The sequence below is a fragment of the Gallinula chloropus genome, assembly GCF_964237585.1.
Source record: "Gallinula chloropus genome assembly, chromosome: 3".
Taxonomy (NCBI): Eukaryota; Metazoa; Chordata; class Aves; order Gruiformes; family Rallidae; genus Gallinula; species Gallinula chloropus.
Genome location: NC_140087.1, coordinates 44,807,325 through 44,830,595, shown reverse-complemented (window position 1 = coordinate 44,830,595; position 23,271 = coordinate 44,807,325). Strand labels below are relative to the sequence as shown.

The following is a 23,271-nucleotide window of genomic DNA, read 5'->3' as shown; positions in this document are numbered from 1 at the left end:
GCTTCACTGCTTTCTGTGTTGCATGATATAGAGAAATTATTTTTTCCAGTTGCAGTAGTGGAAAATGGAATGGCATGGAAAGGAATAGAAATGGAATGGAAATTTCTGCTCCTGATGCTTCTTTTAACATCCATGGTGGTTTTCGAAATAGATTCATAACACGAATCTGTGCAAGAGTGAAAGCAAGAAGTAAATATATCTACCTTTATTCCTTTAAGAAAACACTACACACATTTTATTTTTAATTTACTCTACAACAGAACTTCAAGACAACAGTGGGAAATTAAAATCTAACTACTTAAAGACAAAACAAAACATAGGCTGCATCTGCATGCTTTCATATGATTAGCAGAAGAGGTATGGAGCTCTCTCAAATCACACTATGACAGCTCTATCAGCAATGTGAAACCAGAAAGTCAGGTTTGGACAGTTCTTTGAGGCTGTTGAACATCTAAAGTGAAAAGGGAGAATACACTGATGTGAAACAGGAAGATGAAGAGAATTAAGAGCCACTCAAAGCAAAAGGAGTTCAGAGTTTGTCTGATTACTTCAAGAAGTCTGCCAATGACTCTAAGGCCATGTGTCTTGAATACTACACATCCTAATATTTAGCCAGCATTTCTGTGGATCTTCTTGAAGGATAATCTTCTCTAATGTAGTCTGATCATCTTCTAACCCCCCAAATAATTTTTTTTCTTGACTCTAAGAAATTATTTTGGTGGAAATAACAGTGTTAATAGAATAGTTGGGGTTTGAAGGAACCTCTGGAGATCATCTAGTCTAGTCCACTGGCACTAAGCAGAGGAAGCTAGAGCAGGTTACTCAGAATTACCTCCAGCCAGGTTTTGAATGTCTCCAAGGATGGACATCTCATGACCTCTCTAGGCAACCTGTTCCAGTGTTTGGACACTCTTGCAGTAAAAAAAAAAAAAACAACCCCCCCCCCCCCCCAAAAAAAAAACCAAAAAAACCCCCCCAAAAAAAACCCACAACGAAAAAACCTGAAAAAACTTGTTTCTGTTTTTAAATGGAATTTCCAGTATATCAACATAAAGAGGCCCACTATCTCTTGTCCTCACACTGCCATCACTAAGTCTAGCTCTGTGTTCTCTACTTGCCCTCCCTGACCAGGTACATACTGATAAAATCACCCCAAGCTGTCTTCTTCTTCAGGCTGAATAACCCCAACACTCTCAGCCTCTCCCTGTATGGTACTTTCTCTACGTCTTTAACCATCCTTGTGGCCCTTCAATAGAGTCGCTCAAATATATTCATGTTTCTTGCACTGGGGAGACCAGAACTGGAAACAGCAGCCTAGATGTGGTCTCACCAGTGCTGAGAAGAAAAGAATCACTTTCATCAACTTCTTGATCCTTCTTTGATCTATCTCTGAATGCTATATCATGCCTTTCTCAGCTAACAAAGGCTAAGCTGAGACTAACTTATCAGGTTTAAATTTTAGTATACTGACAGTGGCCCAACCATAATACCCACTTTCTTGAATTCCCTACTCCATTTATCACTTCAATGTGATAAAAAAAAACCCTGGGATTTATCCTCCAAAAGGTACTTTTCTATGTTAAGTTTCTGTCCAGGCAGGTTTAGGACCCACAAATAGAATTACTATAGCAAATTTTCCTCTAGTTTCATTCTGAGGAGAAGGAAATTTTCAAGATCTTAAGATCAGACAATTATATCAATTTTTAATCTTAGACAACTCATCCAGATGTTGGGTGAGGTCTAGGAAAGATGCAACTAATTATGGAAGTTTCCACTTAAATATTGCAGGTGCTACTGTGGAGAAAGACTTGCTTTTGGTTTTGTGCTAGGGAGCAGGAGCAATGTGAGATTTCTTCACATCATCTAGAACACTATCGCCCAATGGAGAGTTAAAAGAAGAAGAAAGCTTTCTTTTCAAATCAGTAAAAACTCTAGGCAATGGATGAAATCTATAGAATTTTAGAAATTAGATGGATGTCAGGAGAGGTAGTGTTGTTCCAGTGATGATGATGTCAGAGCCACAGAGGTCTAGTAAAGGCAATAAAAAGCCTTTATAGGAAAATCTATTTTATTTATTCAATTTACACTAGTAAATTTTAAGTTAGTTTTTTAATAAAAATAAACTTTGAACTAACAGTTTTTAAATTAAATTCTATTATTTCTGAGCAATCTCTAAAATATGTTCTCTTTTGTCAAACTGAAATGAAATAATATGATTTTTTTCTATAATAAAGAGGAGAAAATATTTTAGCATAGAGAATAAAGCAAAATGGTTATTTGCAAATTCTTTAGAATGAATAGCAAGAGTATTCTCTCCTCTGGTGTTCTACACATACTGAAATATTAGAGTGCTTATCATAGCAATCTATTGTACAGGTGCATGTTCAAGCTGTTAATATTTCTCCATCAAGTCTCACAGGCAATGATTAGGTAGACTCACCATTAATATTTAAGCTATTCTAATATTTTAAATTATGAGAGAAAAAGAATACAGCTGGCAGGTATTATCAGAGAATATTTCTCAGAATTTTTGCCAGTTAATTTTACAGTTAATGTTTACCTACTTCTAATTTGCAGATGGAGAATTAAAAAAAAAAATTTATATTACCCTCCAACATTTGTGTTGAGAGAACACATTCAATAGACACTGGTCATAAAAGTAATTAATCAAATTGCGTTAGCACCTCTTTGAATGTCACTGCTATTTATTTCCTTGAATTTCAGCTGTTAAACAGCATCATAAATTGAACAGAATACTGTAATATACTAAAATTTTCTACTAATTGTAACTAACATCAGACAACATTAAACTGACAGACATTACTGAGTAAAGTGCACAGCTTTAGTTTAATGAGTGTAAATCTATGAACTTTGGGAAGACCAAATATATGGTAAGGACCATTTTTTCATTTCACAGCATAAATCTTACATTTCCCAGTTAGTTTCTCATTTTTGGGTTTTTTTCCTGGTAGCAAGGCCTTAGCTATGAGTTTAGAACAATTTAATTGTTTGTAATATGTTTTTAATTATGGGGTGATTTTTTCTTTGTCAACTTGATTTTCCGAGTTAATGTTACATATCTAAAAAGCATCAAGTAATTTGCCTAAAAATATGGTCAAAAGTAACTGAAACAACAAAGATATACAGATACTCAGTTAATTGCAACCATCATATTCCTTCAAAGCTGGATCATGTATCAGAAGTCAGGTACAACCTATACTCTTTACAGAAAAACGTTAGGGCATCACATTGTAACTGCCAGTTTTTTAAAAATAACACAAGAAATTATTGAGAAGGTTCTAATCTTAGTGACAGAGCAGAGGAATGAATTTCAGACTTGCAGATGGCATTTTGAGGTTTTTGAAAGCATTGACTTAAGTCTTTTAAAGATAGAGACAGGGCGGACAATTTATGAGAAGTCAAATTAAGGAAGTATAAATCTTTTTGTGATGTAAAGAGATTTGAAAAGGGAAAATCCATAGATCAAAGATGATTCATTGATACAACTTTTAATCCATTTTTATACACTTATTTTCACAATATATTGAAGACATCAGGAGGAGCAGGCTAATCTTGTATCAAACAGCAATATTTTAGCTGTAACTTGGCTAAGAGGCTATCTGCTTTCAAAGTAAAATCTAAGTACTCTTCATCACAACCTACCACATACAGCAAATTGACAGCTCCACAAAATTCTATCTATTTTCTTCAATTAAAGCTGCCACTAGAAAGAATTGCTATTAGAGGGTTTGTAGAAGTCCATTAAAGTAAGTTTTCCAACCTATTAAGACTCCCCTATTGGATTTGTCTAGATCTTAATGCATAACTCATTACCAACTCATATTTAAACAACGGTTTATAAAGCAAACTACACAACCACCTGTAAGAACTATGTGACTGTACCACACAGTGCTGCAGTAACAGAGTCCTTCCCACTTGATGCAATACTACTTAATAGTATTAAATAAATTACCACGGTCTTGTACTTCAGTGGGGTGTGGGTTTCTTCGTTTATAAAAAGTCACCAAGATGTATACAGTAAATTTGTGGTTTAACAAGACTTTAATTCCTCAGTAAACAGGAATTGAGCCCTCAGGACTGTGGCTTTTGAAATTAGGGTGTGTTTAGGTTTGGAGATTGCCCAAATTTCATTCACATTTAAGAAAGGAAAGCACCATGCCAGACATATGCAATCAGAAAAAAATGATTACATTCTGAGGGAAGACTGTAAAACAAATGCTCCCATATGTTTCATAGAGATCAAACAGAAAGGCTGAGAACTTCACAGTGGTATTTAAATATCCAGCAAAAAAATCCCAATCCAATAAATAAACCCTAAGAACTAAAAATTAAGTTAATGGCTACAAAGTAGCCAAATGAAGCAAAGTTATCCCCCACAACAGAAGATGAGGCTGAGAAACAAGGGAGGAGTCAAACATGCCAGGCTCTCCGGGGCTATTCACTGTTTACATTGTTTTTATTGAATAATATCATTATGCTTAATGAAGATATCAATGGAAACAAATGCAAGGTCTGATGCATTTTGATGAAAGTTAACTTAGAAAATAAAATGCAATTTAAAAAATGCCTCTTTCAAGACAGCTTTATCAAAAAGAGGATCCAGAATTACAATTCAGGTCCCCACACAAAGCTCTCATCGAATAAATGGTTTTGTTTGTTTTCTTTGTTTGTTGTTGTTGTTTGGGGTTTTCTTCTCTGTCTTGTACCCAAGCAAATAAGGTGATCAAGTTGGGATAATGGGTCTTCTATTCAAAGCAAAGAAAGAAATCATAGTCATTCCAACTTTTTGATTTTTGCCCAAGACTAAAATAACTTCCCTCAATTGGGACAATATTTCCTGGACATTTACTGTAATCAGTGAAGGTAAAGGTAAAAGGCTTTTGGTTATTTCAATGAACTGCAAATTTGTCAGTAATCCATTATCCCAGAGCTCTGAACTATTACTAGAAATTAATTTTCTTTAAATATTAAAAAAATATTACACAATATAAAAAAGAGGGTAGTATGCAAAAACTGGACATGAAGACTGTATCTATTCTGTACTTCCCACAAAACAATCTCTCCCAGTCACGGATATGTAACATCCAAAATTACTTCAAATGTTAGTGAATGTATGGAATGGGATATGTCTGTGCTATGTAAGGAAGCAGATTTAAAATAATGCAAAATAAAAAAACAGAGACCAAACCAGAAATGTTGTGGCATAAGGATGAGAAGTGTTTAAAGTAAAGATCTGAGGGCAGTTAGAATAGGTTTCCCATTTGACCATTATCTTCTTGAGCAGTGTTGAACGAGTTAATTCTTCTAGGATGACGTAAGAGTAGGTAGTGCTTCCTAGTTCTTGTCAGATTTTTGTTTTCTGTTTTGTAAAGTTTTGTATTTTTTCTACAAGGTGGACAAGAGCTTATCTCTTCAGGCCCCAAAGTGGATCATTTATGAGAAATTTCATAAATCTACAAATTGCTCTAAATTAGGCCATAAAAAGAGCCTAAAAGCCAAAAATCTGAAAGGTATAAGAGTAGTTCATGTGTTATCAAAATTATAATGTGAGGGAAATAAATCCAGTACAATAGCACACGTTTTAGAACATGCCTGAGTATATTCTGAATCCCTGATTTTGCATACCTAGTGGTCAAACACTCTCTGATGATTAGGTACCAGACATTTATGAATCCCCATGCAAGTTATACTGCTTTTTATTACATTAACTTTGAATAATCTTTTCCTTTCAAAGACTTAAAATTATTTTTGAGGAATCCCTGAAACAAATAAACAAATAAATAAAAATGATGATGATAATAACAAGTTCCATAAAGGCAATGACTACTATTATCTAAGCTTTTTTTTTTTTTTTTTATGGAACAGCATCGTTATAGTAGTGAAGTTACAAAGTAAAGCCAAAAATCTGGAGTGCCAAGTCTGATAGCTTTTGACCGAAAACTGCTCCACTAAAGAAGGAAAAGAGTAAATTCGATTTCTGTTTAGTCATTTAAAAGTTGATTATGTTACTTATATAAAAATTATGCGTTATATAAAACACACAGTGGCAAGTAACACAATTTAAATGCTTATTATTTTCATTGCTTTGAGCAAAATGAAGTCACTTCTAAATAAGAGACATTCTGCAAGCTTTTATTACTTCTATATTCTCATATTATTACTTATATATTCAGTAATATTCTGCAAGATGAATAATACTGATGCAAACCAAAGAGAGCTTCTCGTGGGCCTACAGTATTCCTAAATTATATGGACTTCCTCTGTTTACTCACATTCTCATACAGGGCTTGAAGGGTCTCTAGGTCAACCACAGAGTTGTCCAAGTTCACAACAGCTATAAAGATAGCAAAAGAAAAAAGAATTAGTTGTCAGGATGATAATCCAGCTGTGAAAGAAAGACTGAGCACAATACCCAGCGATAGTTTTTATGACCTACTGGCCATACAGCTTAAGGGTTTTAACTTTATTAAAGCGGTGAGTAGCGCTATTCCTAACACTGTGGGCAAGAAACCCAGCAGAGCCAGGTGTCAAGCATTAAAGAATTCATCTCCCTTCCCCCAAACACACAAACACGATCCCACGAGCACAACCATAGCCAGAGATCAGAGATAAGCTTTACATCAGACTTTCATGGTCCGACAGAAAGCATTATAAAAATTTGTAAATCTGCACCACAGCCACACACACACTCACACAACAAAGCTCATTTCTCTCACTGGTCGGCTGCAGTCTTAAACTGATTAATCCATAAGTCAGCCAGTTAACTTCAAGACACCTGACAAGGGTCAAGTCTTCTATGCACTAAGCCGACAGGTTTAGTACAGAGACAAAATACACCCTTCCTGTTCCCAACCAATTCTGGCGCCACACACACTGTATTTTTTTTCAGCATCAAAAAGCCGGTTCAACACAGCAGAGGATTTCAACCTACCTAACCTGGAGAAAAAAATAAAAATAAAATTAAAAAAAAATCATTAAGAGCAGCATACTTTTAGGAACAGAACCTTTCTATTAGGAACATTTTGTGAGGCATAGGAAAAATTTCTTCAAGCTAGTGAAATACTTTTCTCATTTAGTACAAAGAATTATTTTACAGATAGTACTTTTAGTCTTCCTCTCAGGTATTTTCTGTGAGCACACTGACCATTCACTTAAAAGCCAGATAAATCCAGTTTTCCTCATTCAGATTTTAAATCTTGAAAGAAATGTAACATGTTGTACTATAGTGTACATGATGGCAATGAAATGTTTTTATCAGAGTATCCCTGTCCTTTCCCCATTTTGCCTTCATTATTTGTACTCTTTTTTGTAACGGGCTCCGGGAGTGTGTGTGTGCGCTTGTACAATAAGTAGAATAATCTCCTGGGCAACATTAAACCAGAAATTGCAACATTGATCAGAGATAGAAACCCAGCACTAGGTTAACTTTATGTCCTATAAATCCATGTCCCTAACTGTCAGGGAGAAATTCTGTGTATACACCTACAGACTACAGATAATATAATTCAAGGTCATTTGTTTCCGATTGCTCTAAAGCATTTAGAGATACCACTCTGAGTCTGGGACTCATCATGATTCCTGTTTCCAGGCCTGAGACATAGTTTTAGTTACAGTATAAGAAAATTATAAACAAAGAAGTGTTGATCTTGATTAAACTAAGCAGGCTACACTGTAATCAGGGCATGAAGCTAAATTATAGGACTGAAACAAAAATAATTAGGAAATTATTTAATTTTCAGAAATAGATTAGGTTGGGTTTTTTTTTTTCCCCATTTTTTTCCTTAGCAGAAAGCAAGAGAATCTGAAAGATAAGGGTAATGTAACAGTTAACAGTTCAGGAAGCAACATGATTTCTGTTTTGGAGGAGGGGGCACATGCAAAAATCTGCTACTAATTATTTGGGATATTTTAAAACTCTTCTTTTTTTCCTCTGAGTATAATAATTGTTGCAACAGAGACTTAAAGATGTCCTCTCAACAAGGTACCACACTATATGTTGTATTTGATAATCCCTGTTGCTCAATAGGACCATCTGCACGCTTAAAAATATGCCAGATTTGCCTTGTAGAACAGGAGACTAAAATTAACATGCAAATAGAAAGTGGGTCCAGAATGGTTTGAGAGCTTTACTTTAAGAAAACACATGTCAGAGCCTATACACAAACAGCTTTATTAAAACCAGGATATATTATGAAACTCGGTTTGTATTACCCCTACATTTCATCATTCTTACGCTTACGCAATGTTTTCATATATGAACACACTCACAACCCTTCAACTATTTATTTTGAATTGTGGCTGTCTTCTCCCATCTCCCCCCCACCCCCCCGCCGCCTCCCCTTCCTTCCAGAGACTGTCTACTCCTGCACTAAGAAATATGACATAAGTTCCTGCTCTGACTTTTGCTCAATGTTAAGATCACCCACGGATTACTCAGGGAGCAATAGAACACTTTTGTTTGAATGCTTGCAGGAGATAAGAGAACGCCTGGCAAACACAATGGTGCCAGGTCTGTGTACTTTCAACAAAACAGGTATGCAGAAGAGTGTACATACTCCAGGGACCTGCTTAAAACAAATCAGTAGGAGACAAGGACTTGGAGAAATTAGATCCTAGTATATATGTTTCAAATCCCCCCCCCCCTCCCAACACAAATATTTCTATGCATTTCATCTCAAGATGTGTATGTTCATAAATGGCACACTAATGTCCAACTAGGACTTTTCAATGTTTGCTCAGGTTTGCTCCCCTCAGTCTAAGGAAACAGGAGATGAACAGCTGTTCCTTTGTGGTATTGTGGCACTGTCATGCAAAACATCATCTTTGGTAAAATAGATCACAACTGTTGCATATTTATTTCCATTATCTAGACAATTGGAACAGATAAAACTGGTGATGCTTCCTTATACAGCTAAGCTTAGTAGCTAAACACACCCCCTCCTTGCAACCAACATGACTACACAAATATCTAACCAAAGGATTCCACACAAGGTAGCAAAATAACTATGAGAAATCACCATTCCCTTGTCTCACCTACTATGACATGATCTTGCCAGCACATCACCCAGCCTGATACATTCATAAGACATCAGTGAACACTATCTGTTGCTTTTTGTTCTAATAGAAACATCTTTTAGTCACACCAGATTTAGGCATCTAGTTTTTGCCTTCAAAATGTCTTAGTTCTATTTTCTTGCATTCCTATTGCCAGTGCTGCCAAAACAAACAGCAAGCCAGAACCAGTTTCACACCCTAATACAGTAAAATTACTTGTTGTGTATGTGTATATATATAATTGTATGCACATTCACACACATATGATTAAAACAAATTTGAATCAAGTGTGCCCAGATACATACACAAATATGCCTTTTTTTTTTTTTTTTTTAAAGGGAAGCACTGGTCAACAGATGTTTACAGAAAATCGTCCCAGTAAAAAGAAAGGTTGAAGAGCAATCACAAAGGGTTGCTTAACACTATAAAGGAGAGAGGAAGTGAAAGAAATTGCTAAGGATTGGTAACCAAAATGAAGGCTTCAGGAATTTCTTCTCAGTCTTAAAACTTTCCTGATATTCTCATTTCCTTTGTCACAGTCCACATGGAAACTTAAACTTTGGGAGAGAAATTGTATTTTTTTCAATGCAATGCAGAATATAAAAATTTTAGAAGAATGGAATTGTCCATTTCATCCTGTATTTCTACAACACAAATCGAATCAAAAATTAAATTACACTATCTCTCAATAACAAAGCCAACTTAGATACTAGTTTCAAACTGGAAAGACAAAATATATGCAGAGACACAAAGGCTATTATTAGTAACATCTATTAATTTTTAAGTTTGGCTAGGCATGTTAGAAGATTCTTCACCTGAAAGGAGGATAATACTGCTGCTAAAAAAAGTGAGATTACTGTAAAGCACAATTATATTCAGAGGCATACTTGAACTCAGAACAGACAGACCCTTCATCCATACATATAAAAGCCAATTTGGAATACAGACACAATTAAAAAAAACGCAAAAAAATAAAACAATGAATAATCACCACCCACATGTTTTCAGGGAAACACAGTATGTATCCAAGCCACCAATGAGATCAAAGTTTTTACCAACAAATATAGTCCTGAAGAAGAAAAGCATGAGAAAACACTAGCAGGAAGTTGGAGAATGCAGAGCCTCAAAAAGACTACAAAAAGAAGTAGCTGTATTTTTTTTATTGTAAGAGAGATCACCGCTGTTTGTTATTTATGTATCTAAGAGCATGTGAACTGCCTGCTAACCACTAAACCGAAACTGATAGGCAATACAGACACAGCAAAACTACGCTTGCCTCAGGCTATGAATTTAAATCCACCATTAGTACCACTTAATAAAATGTTACAGACAACTTTTTACAGCTACCCAGTGCCTGGAAACTCTATTCTGTTTGCATGCCCAAAACTCTGGAATTTCCTTTTAAAACTAAAAGGCCAAAATTCAAGATTTCCCACTGAGTAGAATTCCGTGAAGAAGAAAAAGAATTATCAACCTGATCCTTTGGATCCAACTTTTATGTTCTAAACCACAATCTTGCTTATAGATGACTCTCAGAAGACATTCAGTCTAAATTTTGGTCTTATGTCTTCTCTTTTTTCAGGATAGGTTTCAAATCACACTCCATTTCTCTGGCTTTTCCTCAGTTTTTTTTGTCCTGGGCTCCACCTAAAAGTGTTGAGACTTCCTAAAAGAACTGCTCTGACCCCAAAACCTGTCTGAGCAATTTCCATATTCTGCTCAACTCATAGTAAGTTGCAGTTTAACTTCTCAGAAAGAAGCAGTAGCTGACAGAAAACCACCTCAAACTTGCAAAAGGAATTTTGAACCAATCCTGCTATGCTCAGGTCCATATCCCAGGGAGACAAAAAAACAAACAAACAAAAAAAAACCCAAACAAACAAACAAACAAAAATACCCTCTCAAACCACCCACCCAAGTTCTTCCTGCAGATATCCACCACAATTTACTTCTCCATGACTCAAAATACCAAGCAGTATCAATCACTCCAAGAGGACACTGGGTTTTTTTTTCGTTCTGCATGTATTTGCCTCTTCGGTTTCACATCTTCTCTTTTTCTTCAGAAGAGCACCAAAAGACTCTGCAAGACATCTCTTCTGTCACATGGCATCAACAGACAGTCACTGAAGTGACTTACAAAGACAGACTGATTCTTCACTGAGTGAAGGACTTCCAACTTGTACAGCAGATAATCACAGTACTCTTATTACATAGATCTGTGTGGAGCACAGATTTGGGGGTTTTACAGCTGTTCTGCCCACTATGTGACTCACATGGAAGATTAACCAATAGTGAGAGGTCATAGCTTCCATGGTATTTTTTCCTAACTTCCATCCCCAGATAACTCTGCTCCATGTTAAAAATTAAACCACCTATACTCCAGTAATATTAGTCTAAACTGAAAAGTGAAAGAAACAGAAAATGCATAAACCAGTCTTATAACAAAAAACAGACTCTCTTGTTATTAAGAAACTGTAGCTATATTATATGGAAACCATAAGCTGTGTGTAAATACTACATAATTTTGAGACAGAACTATAGCAGTAAAAGAAATTCAATCTTCTAAAATGTCTTTGGAAGAAAATGCAAGAACACCACACAGGCAAATACAAACAAACCTGTAAAAAAAGCACCTCAGTTCAGAAAATTTCATCAGGTGCCTTGGAATGACTGACAGCTGAACTGCTAAATTCAGAAGTATAGGGAAAAACACCTGCCTCAACATTCTCATCAACAAAAGATGGAAGAGATACTTAGAAGATCAGAGTGCAGTGTCTTCCTTTGCTGCTGTAAAAATTATGGTATGGTGAAATATCATGAACTTGCAAAGTAAACCCTGATTTAACTTTATATTTTTAAAATCAGCTGCAAAATTTGCAGTCTTTTATTGCAGTCTTTTGTTGGTTACATAGTAAACCCACAACTTAAACAGCCATCCATTGCTTTCTCCTTACCTACATAGGCATATTGGTATCATTCATTTAACAGGCCTACCGTACAAGGTCACATTTTTGTCTGATACTTCCAAGAACTTGACAACTACTGCTATTCTTTTGGGATTCTTCCTTCTCACAAATATTAGAAATGTGTAATGTAGAAAGTTAAATAACTGTTACTTTTACATAAATATTGAAAATACAGTGGAAAACCAAGCCTCTCTGTGCATATGGGAACTGCAGCAAAACACACAAGAATCGTGGCTGTATAATATTTAAAGATTCTAAGCAAATAAGTACAACAAAATAATTTTTAAACAGAATTAATTGGACTTGCATGGTTTGCAGAAAAGAACCCCAACCTGTTGATAACGGGTAGGTAGAGGATATCTGCACTGAGTTAGCATAAATGGAAACAATTCTGTATTATTACCTACCTGCTTGCCCTTAGTGCTTTTGTGATATGTTTATCTATTAGCAAATACTCTAACCTTCTCAGGATGAAAACTTCAAGTGCAGAAAGCACAATGGAGATTGTATCTTCAACACAAGCACACACACCACGGATCAGAGGCAAGAAACAGCACTTAGAACTACTTGCACACAGTTTTACCGTGCCAGTAATTCACCCTGATCTACAGCTTGTTTAAGAAGCCGGAACAGTACACAAAATTTCTGAGCCGAAGCCATGGATTAAGTTTAGCTGTTTTTTTGGATTGTTTTTAAAGGATTAAAAATTATTAAATCCTAGAATTATGCATACATTTTCCTGAAGGTAAGCAGCAGGACTTAATTAAGGATATACATTTGCAAAATTTTAAGTAACAGAAGTGGAAGACTTTATCAGAAAGAATGAATCTTGAATATTGCTTTTTCCTACTCATTCTTCTCTTATAAACATAACTCAATTTTCAGACATTTGTCCTTAGCATTTGTATTCACTATTGTTGTGTGCTTAACACATAGTGATACAATTGTATCAACAGAGTTTTTTACATACGTATAAATATATGTACACATATACAACAAAATATATAACTAGATTTTATATATATAGCTATGCACAGTTAATATAAACAGTTACATTACATACCTTTCAAACAATTGCCTACTATGTTAAGGACAGCAGTTACTGATTATGTGAAGTCTAGCTTCATACACCTATAGAGTTTGTTTATAAAAAGTGTGCAAGTTCAGTTCTTAGAGAACAAATATATTTTGTTTGACTCAGTATGTCGCCTTCTTGTCTAGGCAGGAAAAAAAATGGAGACCAATGCTGTAATCCTTTCAGAATAAAATGTTTAAATACAAACATGATTGCCATTGTAGACTGTTTAATTTAGAGAGATTGTATTTCAGTTCTGGTTTTGAGAGGTTTGCTGATTTGACTATAGAGAGGACTTCAATGCTTATCTTAATTGTTTAGATAAGATTTGTTTGAATTTGGCAGGTGAAAAAAACATGGGTGTGGGATATCGGAAGGTTGAGAAAAGACTGGCATTTTAACAGATTATGCTTATTTTAAACTATAGTGCATAGAAGAGCAAACAGTCTCAATGAACCTGCCAGTGGTTGGTCTTTGGGGAGTGAATTTGAAGTGCAAGATTGACTGGCAGGATTCAAGATTTCCAATAAACTGGAAAGGATTACCATGATAACTCCCCAAAAGCTACTTAGAATTTAGCATACTACAGAAATGCAATGACATAAGGCACATTTAAATAATTAAAAAATAATTGTGCCTTATGTTGCTGTTATCTATGCAAAATTTCTGTCCCCCTTAAATGTATTTTTAAAAGCGTTTCAAGAACAAGATTTTAATATTAAATTATTCATTGGCATCCAGATATATTTTACATAGAAGAAATTCTGCTACAGAAAATAAAGCTATAGTTATAAAAAAATCCAATGTTATAAGTTTTAACTTCAGTATCAGGTTGTACTAAATTTTTTCACTTCCTGGTTTAGGTAGCATAGAATGCCACAGGCATTCCGAATTGAGGTTCTCAAAAGGAAACTTGCCATACCTATCAATTATACCACTTCTGGTGGGGAGACAGCAAGAAAAGGATATCGGAGGAATACATATTTGGAATGTTTAAATGACAGTATGTACTTCTAGTGTGTTAGAAATTGCACAAACACATCAGCTGCAAGGCACATATGCAGTAGATCTGACATTGTGTATCAATCTGTCTGCAGAGAGATATGATTTATAGCTTTCTATTCATGAGTCAAGTGAAATAAAATTTGGGTTTCCCATGTGTGTTTGGCTTCTTTTAAACCCACATAAGTTCTAACACTTTTCAATCTTTATTTCCATGACATGTCCGTGAGTTCCACAGACTAATTGCAGTACCAGTGGTGCTGTACAGTCAAAGGATGTATACAAGTCAAAGGTAGCATCTCTTGCTTAGTACAGCTGGAAGAAGTTAGCAAGACTTGTTTGGAATACAAACGAAAACCATCAGTCTTCAAAATAATTGAGACTTTTAATTTTGCATGGATTTTTTTTTTTGGAATTCAAATTTACTGGCTTGTGGTTTAATTCCACCTTACCTATTTTCACAAGAGTAGCTCAAAGCAAACAAAGCCATGGCTAACTCTGAGTAGCCCAGTCCATAAGCAAAGAGGCAAGCTTTTTTATTCCATGCTTTCAAGAGCCCATTCCAAATGAGAAACAAAATGTAGGAGGAGGATGAAGAGATCGAGCTTTATTTGGAATCATCTAGTAGTTCACTGGCAAAGATGAAACCTAGGTTGTTTCTTTTCATTACCAACACCAAAAAGAAAGATATTAAAAATAATTTTTAATCCTCAGTGAAGTCCATGTGCCAATGCTAATGGGAGGGCTGTTCTTCCCTGAGCAGACTCAAAATCAACTAAAGAACATTCTTTGATATTGCAACCAATGACTAATGCAAGACTCCTTGTCTTTCAATGACTCAAAGTCAAAACAATCTTTGGACTAGAGATAGAGCTGATGGAGTATCGGACACCAACAAAGGAAATGGCATAAAAAACCTCAAGAACCTGTCTTTTTGCTGAACTGCTTCATCTATTTAGCTTGTACAGAATTTAGTTAAGAAGCAACCTGATTTCAGTTCTTACACATACCTACCTGCATGAGAAGACACCTGAAAGTAGATGACTGTAACGTAGCAGATCAAAAGTAGGAAAGAATGAAGGACGTCTGTAAGTCAGTTACAGACAAATTCACAGAAAGGATATTTTAAGTGTTAGAAGTGAGGTAAATTGACCTTTTGAACAAATTTTCATGGGATATATTGACTTCTCCGTCACCTAAAGTGAAATCCTAGACTCACCAAAGTCAATGGCAAAACTATCAGTGAGTTCAAAGAAAGCAAAAGGTTGAAGGGTCAGAATTTCCGCTGGAACTCAAGATCATTTATACTGCTAAAATGTTCGTATTTATACAGACGAATGGCTTGAGGCAGAAATTGGCAGGCCACATTACATGACTTACCTTATTTAGCAGCCGGACTAAATGCTCAGAATGCTCTAAAAATCTAGAATTGAGCCACATATTTGCCCTTTGCTAGGTCTCTATGAAGTTCTCTACTAGTCTCCTCTAACATCAACAAGCCTAAATCATTTTACACAGATTACATGGAACATTGCTACCCTTTTGATGATTTACAACAGAAAGTACTGGTAGACATGTGCAATCATTCACAAACAAGCTTTCCTTGCTACTGGTTCAAACTAGCCAGTTGTGTATGATGATACCAGTATCCACATAGAGCTCATTAGAAAACACTACATGGAAGCTTACAGGGATTCAGAAATTAAACAAAGCAAGTCCCCATTTATCAATAATTACTGTATAGTCACTTGCTGCATTCCTAAGTCAAAATACAATTAATTTTTTTTACTCAAGAATTACAAGATATTTGAGATGCTCCCTGTTAAATGCAGATTTCCCTTTTCCTCTCTTAGATGGAAGTATCTCACTGAGAAAATTACATACTCTCGATTAATTCTCCAAATAAAAATTTTAATTTTGGCAGAGTGGAGAGCAGTTTAGATGTCGCCTGGTATTCTACATGCCTACCCAGTCTGAAGTCTGGATAAACACCAGGGAATTCAAACTAATGCACGTTAAGGCTTTCGCCAAATATTCCAAAGTGACAATATTAAAGAGCTACAGATGCTAAGAAAATGAGGTAATGATCTTGTGATATTTAGTCCACGTTCTAAGTGTGGTGGGATTATGAAAATAATGCAAAAAGATTTTTGGCTAGGTAGATGACAGATGACACAGCTTTACTAATTCAAATCACAACATTGTGATAACTAAGGGCAGAGGGATGCATGTTTATAGTTTAAGGTCCATCTTTTTTCACGCTCCAAAGTGTTTCTCAAAAGCTGGTATTAATAACTCAGGGAAACACGGGCTGGGATTGCAACAAAACCAAATGCCTGGATATGTGGTAAACCATAACATACACATTCTGAGGAAAAAAAATATATTCAAGTATTATTTGGAATCACCCATGCATATTTATTTCAGTATCACAACTGGGCTTGGCCTACTGAGGACTTCAAGATTACAACAGGCACACCACATTGCTTCAGTTCAGCGGCACTGAGCTATAATTTGTATCCAAGTAGCTAAAGCAATCGCAGCTTCACTAAAAACAAACCCGCTGCAATGAAATAGAATCTAACACGTTGCTTGAGGATGTTTCCTGTGGAAATAACCTTGATGTTTTGATCTTTCATTTGACTAGGGATGATGACAGAACAAGGAGAAAAGTAAGAGAAACACGGGTACCTCAGAAAGCAATGTGTACAGGCACACCAACACAATGCCTCCAGCGTGGGAAACCATGGGTTCTCAGACTAAATGTTTTGCAAATTTTTCAAGAGATAAAGATTTTCTGACATCTAACCCTAATTTCCCCTGTGCTGTTTCTTACACTGCCTACGACAGATGATGGAAGGATACAGCAAGGAAATACCTCTCCCACCTTTGAATCATCCTCGCTCTACCTTACACTCCAAACTATTTTATAGGAGAGGATATTTACTGCATGGGAAGTATGACGAGAAGTAGCGCCTCAGTCAAAGCTGAAAAGCAGAGCGAAGCCACAACTAAGGTGAGGCACCTCGCCCGACACAGCCAGCGCGGTGGGGCGGGCAGCTGGCTCCGCTCTGCCGCCAGCCGGGCCGGCGTCTCCCGGGATGGGGGCGCGGAGCTCCCCGCTGGCGCCGCCGGCAGCGCGAACCTCTGTTGCCACCTGCTGCTGAAAACGGGGACCCGGGGCCGGCCGGGGACGCGGGCGGCTCGGGCTGGGAAAGCCCCGGGCCTGCCCGGGGGAGCGCCGGCCTCCAGCCGCACGGGGCGATGCGTCCGGCGCCGGAGCGAAGGCGGCCGCGGAGGCCTGTCTGGCGGGGAGGTGTGCGACAGAGCCCGGCGCAGGGCTGGCAGGGCTGCAGGAGAGGGAAGCGGTGTGGCGCGGAGGAAGGGAGCCCAGGCATAAACCGAGGGGGATGAGTCAGAGAAACGCTCCTGATAAGCAGAGCTGGCTGGAGAAAGTCCAGGCTGTTGTATATGATGTGTTTCCATAAAGTCCCCAGGCATCTAATGTTGGCAATGGTCAAATTTATATTCACTGATGGATTTAATGGCTGTCCCAAATGTACCAGGATGATAATCAGTGCGACACCAGTGATACAAGTTTGTATGTGGTGCCACAAACGGTTACTGCGGAAGAGCAGCAATGAGCACTGACAGAAGCACGAGTTGGTTAAGATAAAGCAATCAGTTGTAACAGATCTACCACATTCCCCTGTGAGGGACTTCGTGCCTAAATGAAGAAACACAGCTCATACTCTCAGCGCTCAATCATTCAACAAGCATCTTAATGACCGCTTCTAAATGGTAAAAGCCGTTAAGATAATATGGAACATAGAAAACAACAGCAGAAGGTTTAATCTGTTAAAAGTATTATTGAGACATCATGCAGAGTCTAAATTTTAGGATATTGCAAGTATTACTCCAAGCAACTAGGCAGAAACACCAAAATAGGAGAAGCGACACTTGATTCCTTCTGAAAAGAATGCAAAACAGCTTGAGACACTGTAACAGCCTTAAACGCAATCTATCCATAGGACAGGGAGGAAAAAAAACCCAAACCACTATAAAATTAGACTTTACAAAAAGGAATTACATGAAAACAAGAAGCCAATTAAAAGGATAAAAAAAACCTTGGAGGTCACAAGGAAGCTTACAGACACTACATTAGATGTCTGGAAAACAAAGAAGTCACCAACTAAAAATCCAAAAGCATCCTTTTTTTTTCCCTAGACACATCTCAAATATTCCTACTCAAAACCACATATAAGATTAAGCATGAGAGCACAGGGAACACCTGTAAATAAAAGATACTCTTCAAAGAGTAAAAATCAGCCTAAAAAACCAGAAAAACAAAAAGTCTCTTAAATTCCATGCAAACTGGACATGAACAAAAATGTCTAAACCCAAACTTTCCAACTGCATCAAGCTAGTAATAAAATTCCTTTCAAACACATCAGATGTATGAAGCCTGACAGGAAATAGTCGTGCATGCAGATAATCTGGCTATAAAAAGAGCACAAAAGGAAGAAAATCAGAAAAGGTTAAACAAAGTATTTGTGTTAGGATTCACAGCCATAGAAAAGGTCAAGGAGGTTCTCAGACAAGATCTATACTTCTGTAGTGATACATTTTGGGCAACGTCTCGAATTAAACAAGCTTCAGAAAATAGAAATGCAAGTTTTAAAGAGGATTCCCAAAATGGTGCTGGGAACTACAAACCCATCCTTCTGACTTCTGTGCCTGGAAAACATCCACATATTGTATGGAAGAGGAGCTTTTTTTAGGAACATACAGATAAAACAACGTAATGAGAAAAAAAGGTAGCACATCATTTTATACTAGACACTGGTAAACAACAAATTAAATAGCACTGCTTTAATGGAGACAAAAAGTGCACAGGTAAGCGGGAACAGACTGGATTTGCAAAACGCACCTCGCAATCCTTGCCTAAGGCTTCAGAAAAAAATCTGCTGTTGTGGGATAAAAGAAAAAGGTCTACTCTGATTAAAAAACCCAAAAAAACTCTTCAAAGAAACAGGAAATCAGTGATTACTCTTCAAAGTATGAAGTTGCTGAGGTGATAATGTTGGCATATAATCTAAGACAGCCACTTTAAAGCTGACAATGAACACATGGCAAAAGGATCTCTCAAATATTCAGTGTCAATACCTACAAAAGTAGATGGGGAAAAAATAAACCCAAACTGTAAAAACACCATGATGAATATAAAATTAGCAACTGCTGCCCCAAAAAAGACACTTGGATCTTTTTTTTTTTTTCATAGTTCTCTGGGAACACAATATCAATAATTATCAACATTTAAAGAGCAAAACAGAATGTCAGTAGCAATACAGAACAGTCATACAATCGTAGAACACTTTGGGTTAGAAAAGACCTCTGAAATGGAAGATGATGCGATACCATGCCACGGGCATATGGTGCGCCTAAGTCTTGAAGAACGAATCCTGAGCTGGTCATCTTATTTGCAAACAGACCAAAGAACTATTGAACATAGACTGGTGATAAGGAAAATCAGAAGAATAGGCGTGAATGAAAGTTGTCCCAAACTAACGTTTTCAATTTGAGAAAGAGGACTACTGCAAAAAGATATTGTAGAGATCAACAAAAATTACGTAATGAACAGTCAAGTGCCACACTTCTTTTTTTTCTCTGGTTATCCACACAGGAGATCAGGTACTAAAGTAGATAGATTGCTATTTGATCAAATATAGCATGCAGTTTTACAGTTTTAACTATTCCTCAAAAGAGGAATGATAAGAAAAATACAGTAAATAAAGTTACACTGAATGTAAAAAAAAAAAAAAAAAGAATTCACATTGCAAGTTTTACTAAATCCTCCTTTTAACTACCTTGTATTTAAATTAGATTCTAATGGCTACATACCTGTAAGTAGAGTTTTGCATGCGAAGTTTCTGCATGTGCAAACATATTTAATTCTCACACACATGAACAAATCACAAATGGATTGTTGTGGCAAGAAACCTTTTCTTCTGAACATTTTCACTTAATGAGAAAAATGTGTGACTTACCAGAAGTTCTCAATTTATATGCCTTTCTTAATTTTCTTAATGCTAAAATCTCTGTATTTCAGCAATTGATAGAAGTATGACTACTGGAAAAATTTTCACCTATGGAAAGGGGACCAGGTGCTCTTTTTCTCCCTCTCCATCAATTTTTTGCATGGTACAAAGGCTAACAGCATACATTTTATTGCTTTTATGCTTAAAACCATGTCATCTTTCCTCTTATGAATGACCACATCATATACAAATGAGAAATAACAGTGCTGCTTTTTTACTTTTGTGAGAACAGAACTGTCTTGAAACTTTTCTCTCAACGTTTCAAAGTTAATCAGACTTCCAAGAAAAAAAAATAAACTGTTTCAACTGAAACAACAGACAAACAATGCTGTTACAGTTTCTTACAAAACTTTTCTATTAAATTACATTCATATGTTCTTAAAAACAACAAAAATCTTTAATTATCCAAACTATCCAATGTGGCAGTAATTAGTCTCTGTTGATTCAAATATTGTGAAAAAACTCAATATGATTTTCCTCATTCAAAAAATGAGGAAAAGGAACTTTTAAAAGAATTATTTTATGTTATAGAAAACTGGTATAATTCTATATATTTTTTTCTATTGTAAATTCCAAAATTATTTGTCAGCTTCTTTCTTGGTGATATGAACTGTCCTTCATTATCTTGACAAGTTGCATGCATAGTTAAAGAAAATGATAATACAACTGAGGATGTATTTTTTTCCTTAACAACTGCTGCTTTTGCTTTATTGGCCTCTAGTCACTGGGAATTAAGCTTCAGAAAATCTTATGGGATAGAAAGCAGACTTGAGGCATTCCTTCAATGCTCAGGACTGGTTTACAGGTCCTTCACCCACAGCTCAGGGTTTTTTTGCCACATCCATTAGAAACCCCTCCTATCTCCAAGGTCTTTTGTTGTCCTTCCTCACTAGCTGCCTCTGGTAGGAGTGCCCAGACAGATGAGCCCCCCAGCATTGTTTTTAGCTGCTCTGTAGAGAACAGTGTGGGGAAACTTAGCAGCATCAAAGCAGCAGAAACTTCTGCAGCAATACATGTGTGGCACTCATAAAAGACAGACTAGAGTTAAATTAAAGTCACTTATTGTGTATTCCATTGTTTTCCTTACCAATAATTTCACAATAGGAGCTTGTAAAGTAATTATAAGTAAATAAAATGTGTAAGCTTACAATCTAACAGCAGGCATAACACAATGAATATGGTGGAATAAAGCTAAGAAGAAATAGAGGAATAAGAGTATTATGGCATGAGCTTTCAAGGTGGTGCTGGTTCACAGGACAGAAAAATGCTGAACCAACTAACCTCTCCGTGGTGGGATCTCATAAGCATCTAAACACACGTTAGAAAGTCTATCAGAGGGGAAGCTTAAGCCATAATATTTTAAGAGCTTTAGGTGTCTGAATGGACAATATAGGTTAGAGGAGGACAAAATGTTAAAAGAATTTAAATTGTTGATTAATAAGCCAGAAATGGCAGGTAAAGTTTCAGACTTTGCAATTAATCTGCACTGACTGCAGTCACTTTCTGGATCATTCACCTCAAAGTACTACAGATTTGCTACTTGACAGAAAAAAAAAATTATCTGTCTTCATACACCCAGGATTTTTTAATAACTTAAACGTACAACAATAACAATTTGGGGCAACTGGTTTACCTTTTAGTATAATAATGTTCAAAGAACTTGATCTGATTGTGTGCTAGTTTGTCCTCATAACTTGTTTAAATAGTAGAATGTCTACTGTTTAATACCCATTCTTGATAAATATTTTGGTATTCTGATTTTCAAATGATTATGCTTATACACAAATGTTGTTGTTAGGATAAATAATACTCAGATCACTGCTGGATCCATAAGACAAACTAATTATGAGTCTTATTTTCCAGTTGTTGAGTCATTCTTTTCTGATTGCTTTCCAATTGGAGCATCTCTTGAACCTATGACCACTGATACTCCATAATACTTCAATGCATGAAGAATTCCTGCACAGAATGTTTAAACAATGCTGTGTAAGTGACATTTTATCATCCTCCTCCACTGAAATTATTCAGTTAACCTTTGACAAAATCTCTCGTAGCTCATAATTTCTAAGTGTCAGTGTGAGCAGTGAAGTAGGAAAACAAAACCAAGCTTTCTCCATGCTCCTTTGCCCAAATAGCCACAAACTAAAGAATAAACATTTATTTTGCCCACTAACATTTAAAGTACATTCACTTCCTGCACATCTGTCTTGAATTCAGGGCAGAAGATATGTCTGTTGTTCAAAGCTGTTCTGTTAGCAAAGCAAGCTCTGCCAGAAATACAACTTTCAGTAAAATAATCTTAATTCCAGATTTAAAGGTTGACCTTTACCAACTGTCAGGTGAATCTGCCTGCTCTTTCCATAAGATTTTTCCTATTACATTCTTTTATATAACCACCTTTCATAGTATCCTGACCAACAATCAGTTGAGGGCTGTAATGAAGAGAGCCTTGGTCTTCTAAAGTTGTTGGGGTATTTTTAAATAGTTATTTTTATTTGGCCTTTCCCCTAGTTATCGAAGTGCAACGGCTCCATCAAATTCTATCAATTACCCAGGTCTCAGGAGGGAAGGGGGAAGAATGACATATTAAATCAGGATATGAGAAAGTTGGTCCAAAATTCAAAGACAGAAGCTGCAAACTACTTCCAACAGAGTCAGTCAGGGCAACCACCAGGCACTATGCAAAGCCTTACAGAAATACAGCTGGAGTACTGCAGCCATGCCAGCAGTAACACAGTGCCTGAAATGGTAAACTTTGCTAAGAGAAACTTACTGAATAGGAAAAGATCACAGACAGCTTCAAACGACTGAGAATTGCTGATGTTGTTTTTGCCAGACTTCTTCTTTCAACACTTACAAGGCATGCTCAGAGCAAGATGATTTTGGTGAACAAAAGATTAACTCCCATGTTGGAGCTAAATACTAGATATAAATCTGTGTAGTAAATGTACTCTTTATCTGCATGAAATATAAAATTTGCTTCTCTTCTGGCCAACACCTTCAGTTTATTTCTTTCCTTCTAATTTTACCCAGGCACTGAAGGGTTTTTTCCTCT

General features: G+C 36.4%; 1 protein-coding gene across 1 annotated transcript in view; it reads right to left on the bottom strand.

Moving 5' to 3' along the window:
• Nucleotides 1–23,271, bottom strand: part of FMN2 (formin 2) — a gene marked incomplete at both ends in the record, with an annotated part of 156,227 nt that overhangs the window by 61,394 nt on the left and 71,562 nt on the right. Inside the window, one exon of the mRNA XM_084261664.1 lies at nt 6,294–6,355. Coding sequence (XP_084117790.1) covers nt 6,294–6,355 — 62 coding nt within the window. The remainder of the gene's footprint in view (nt 1–6,293; nt 6,356–23,271) is intronic.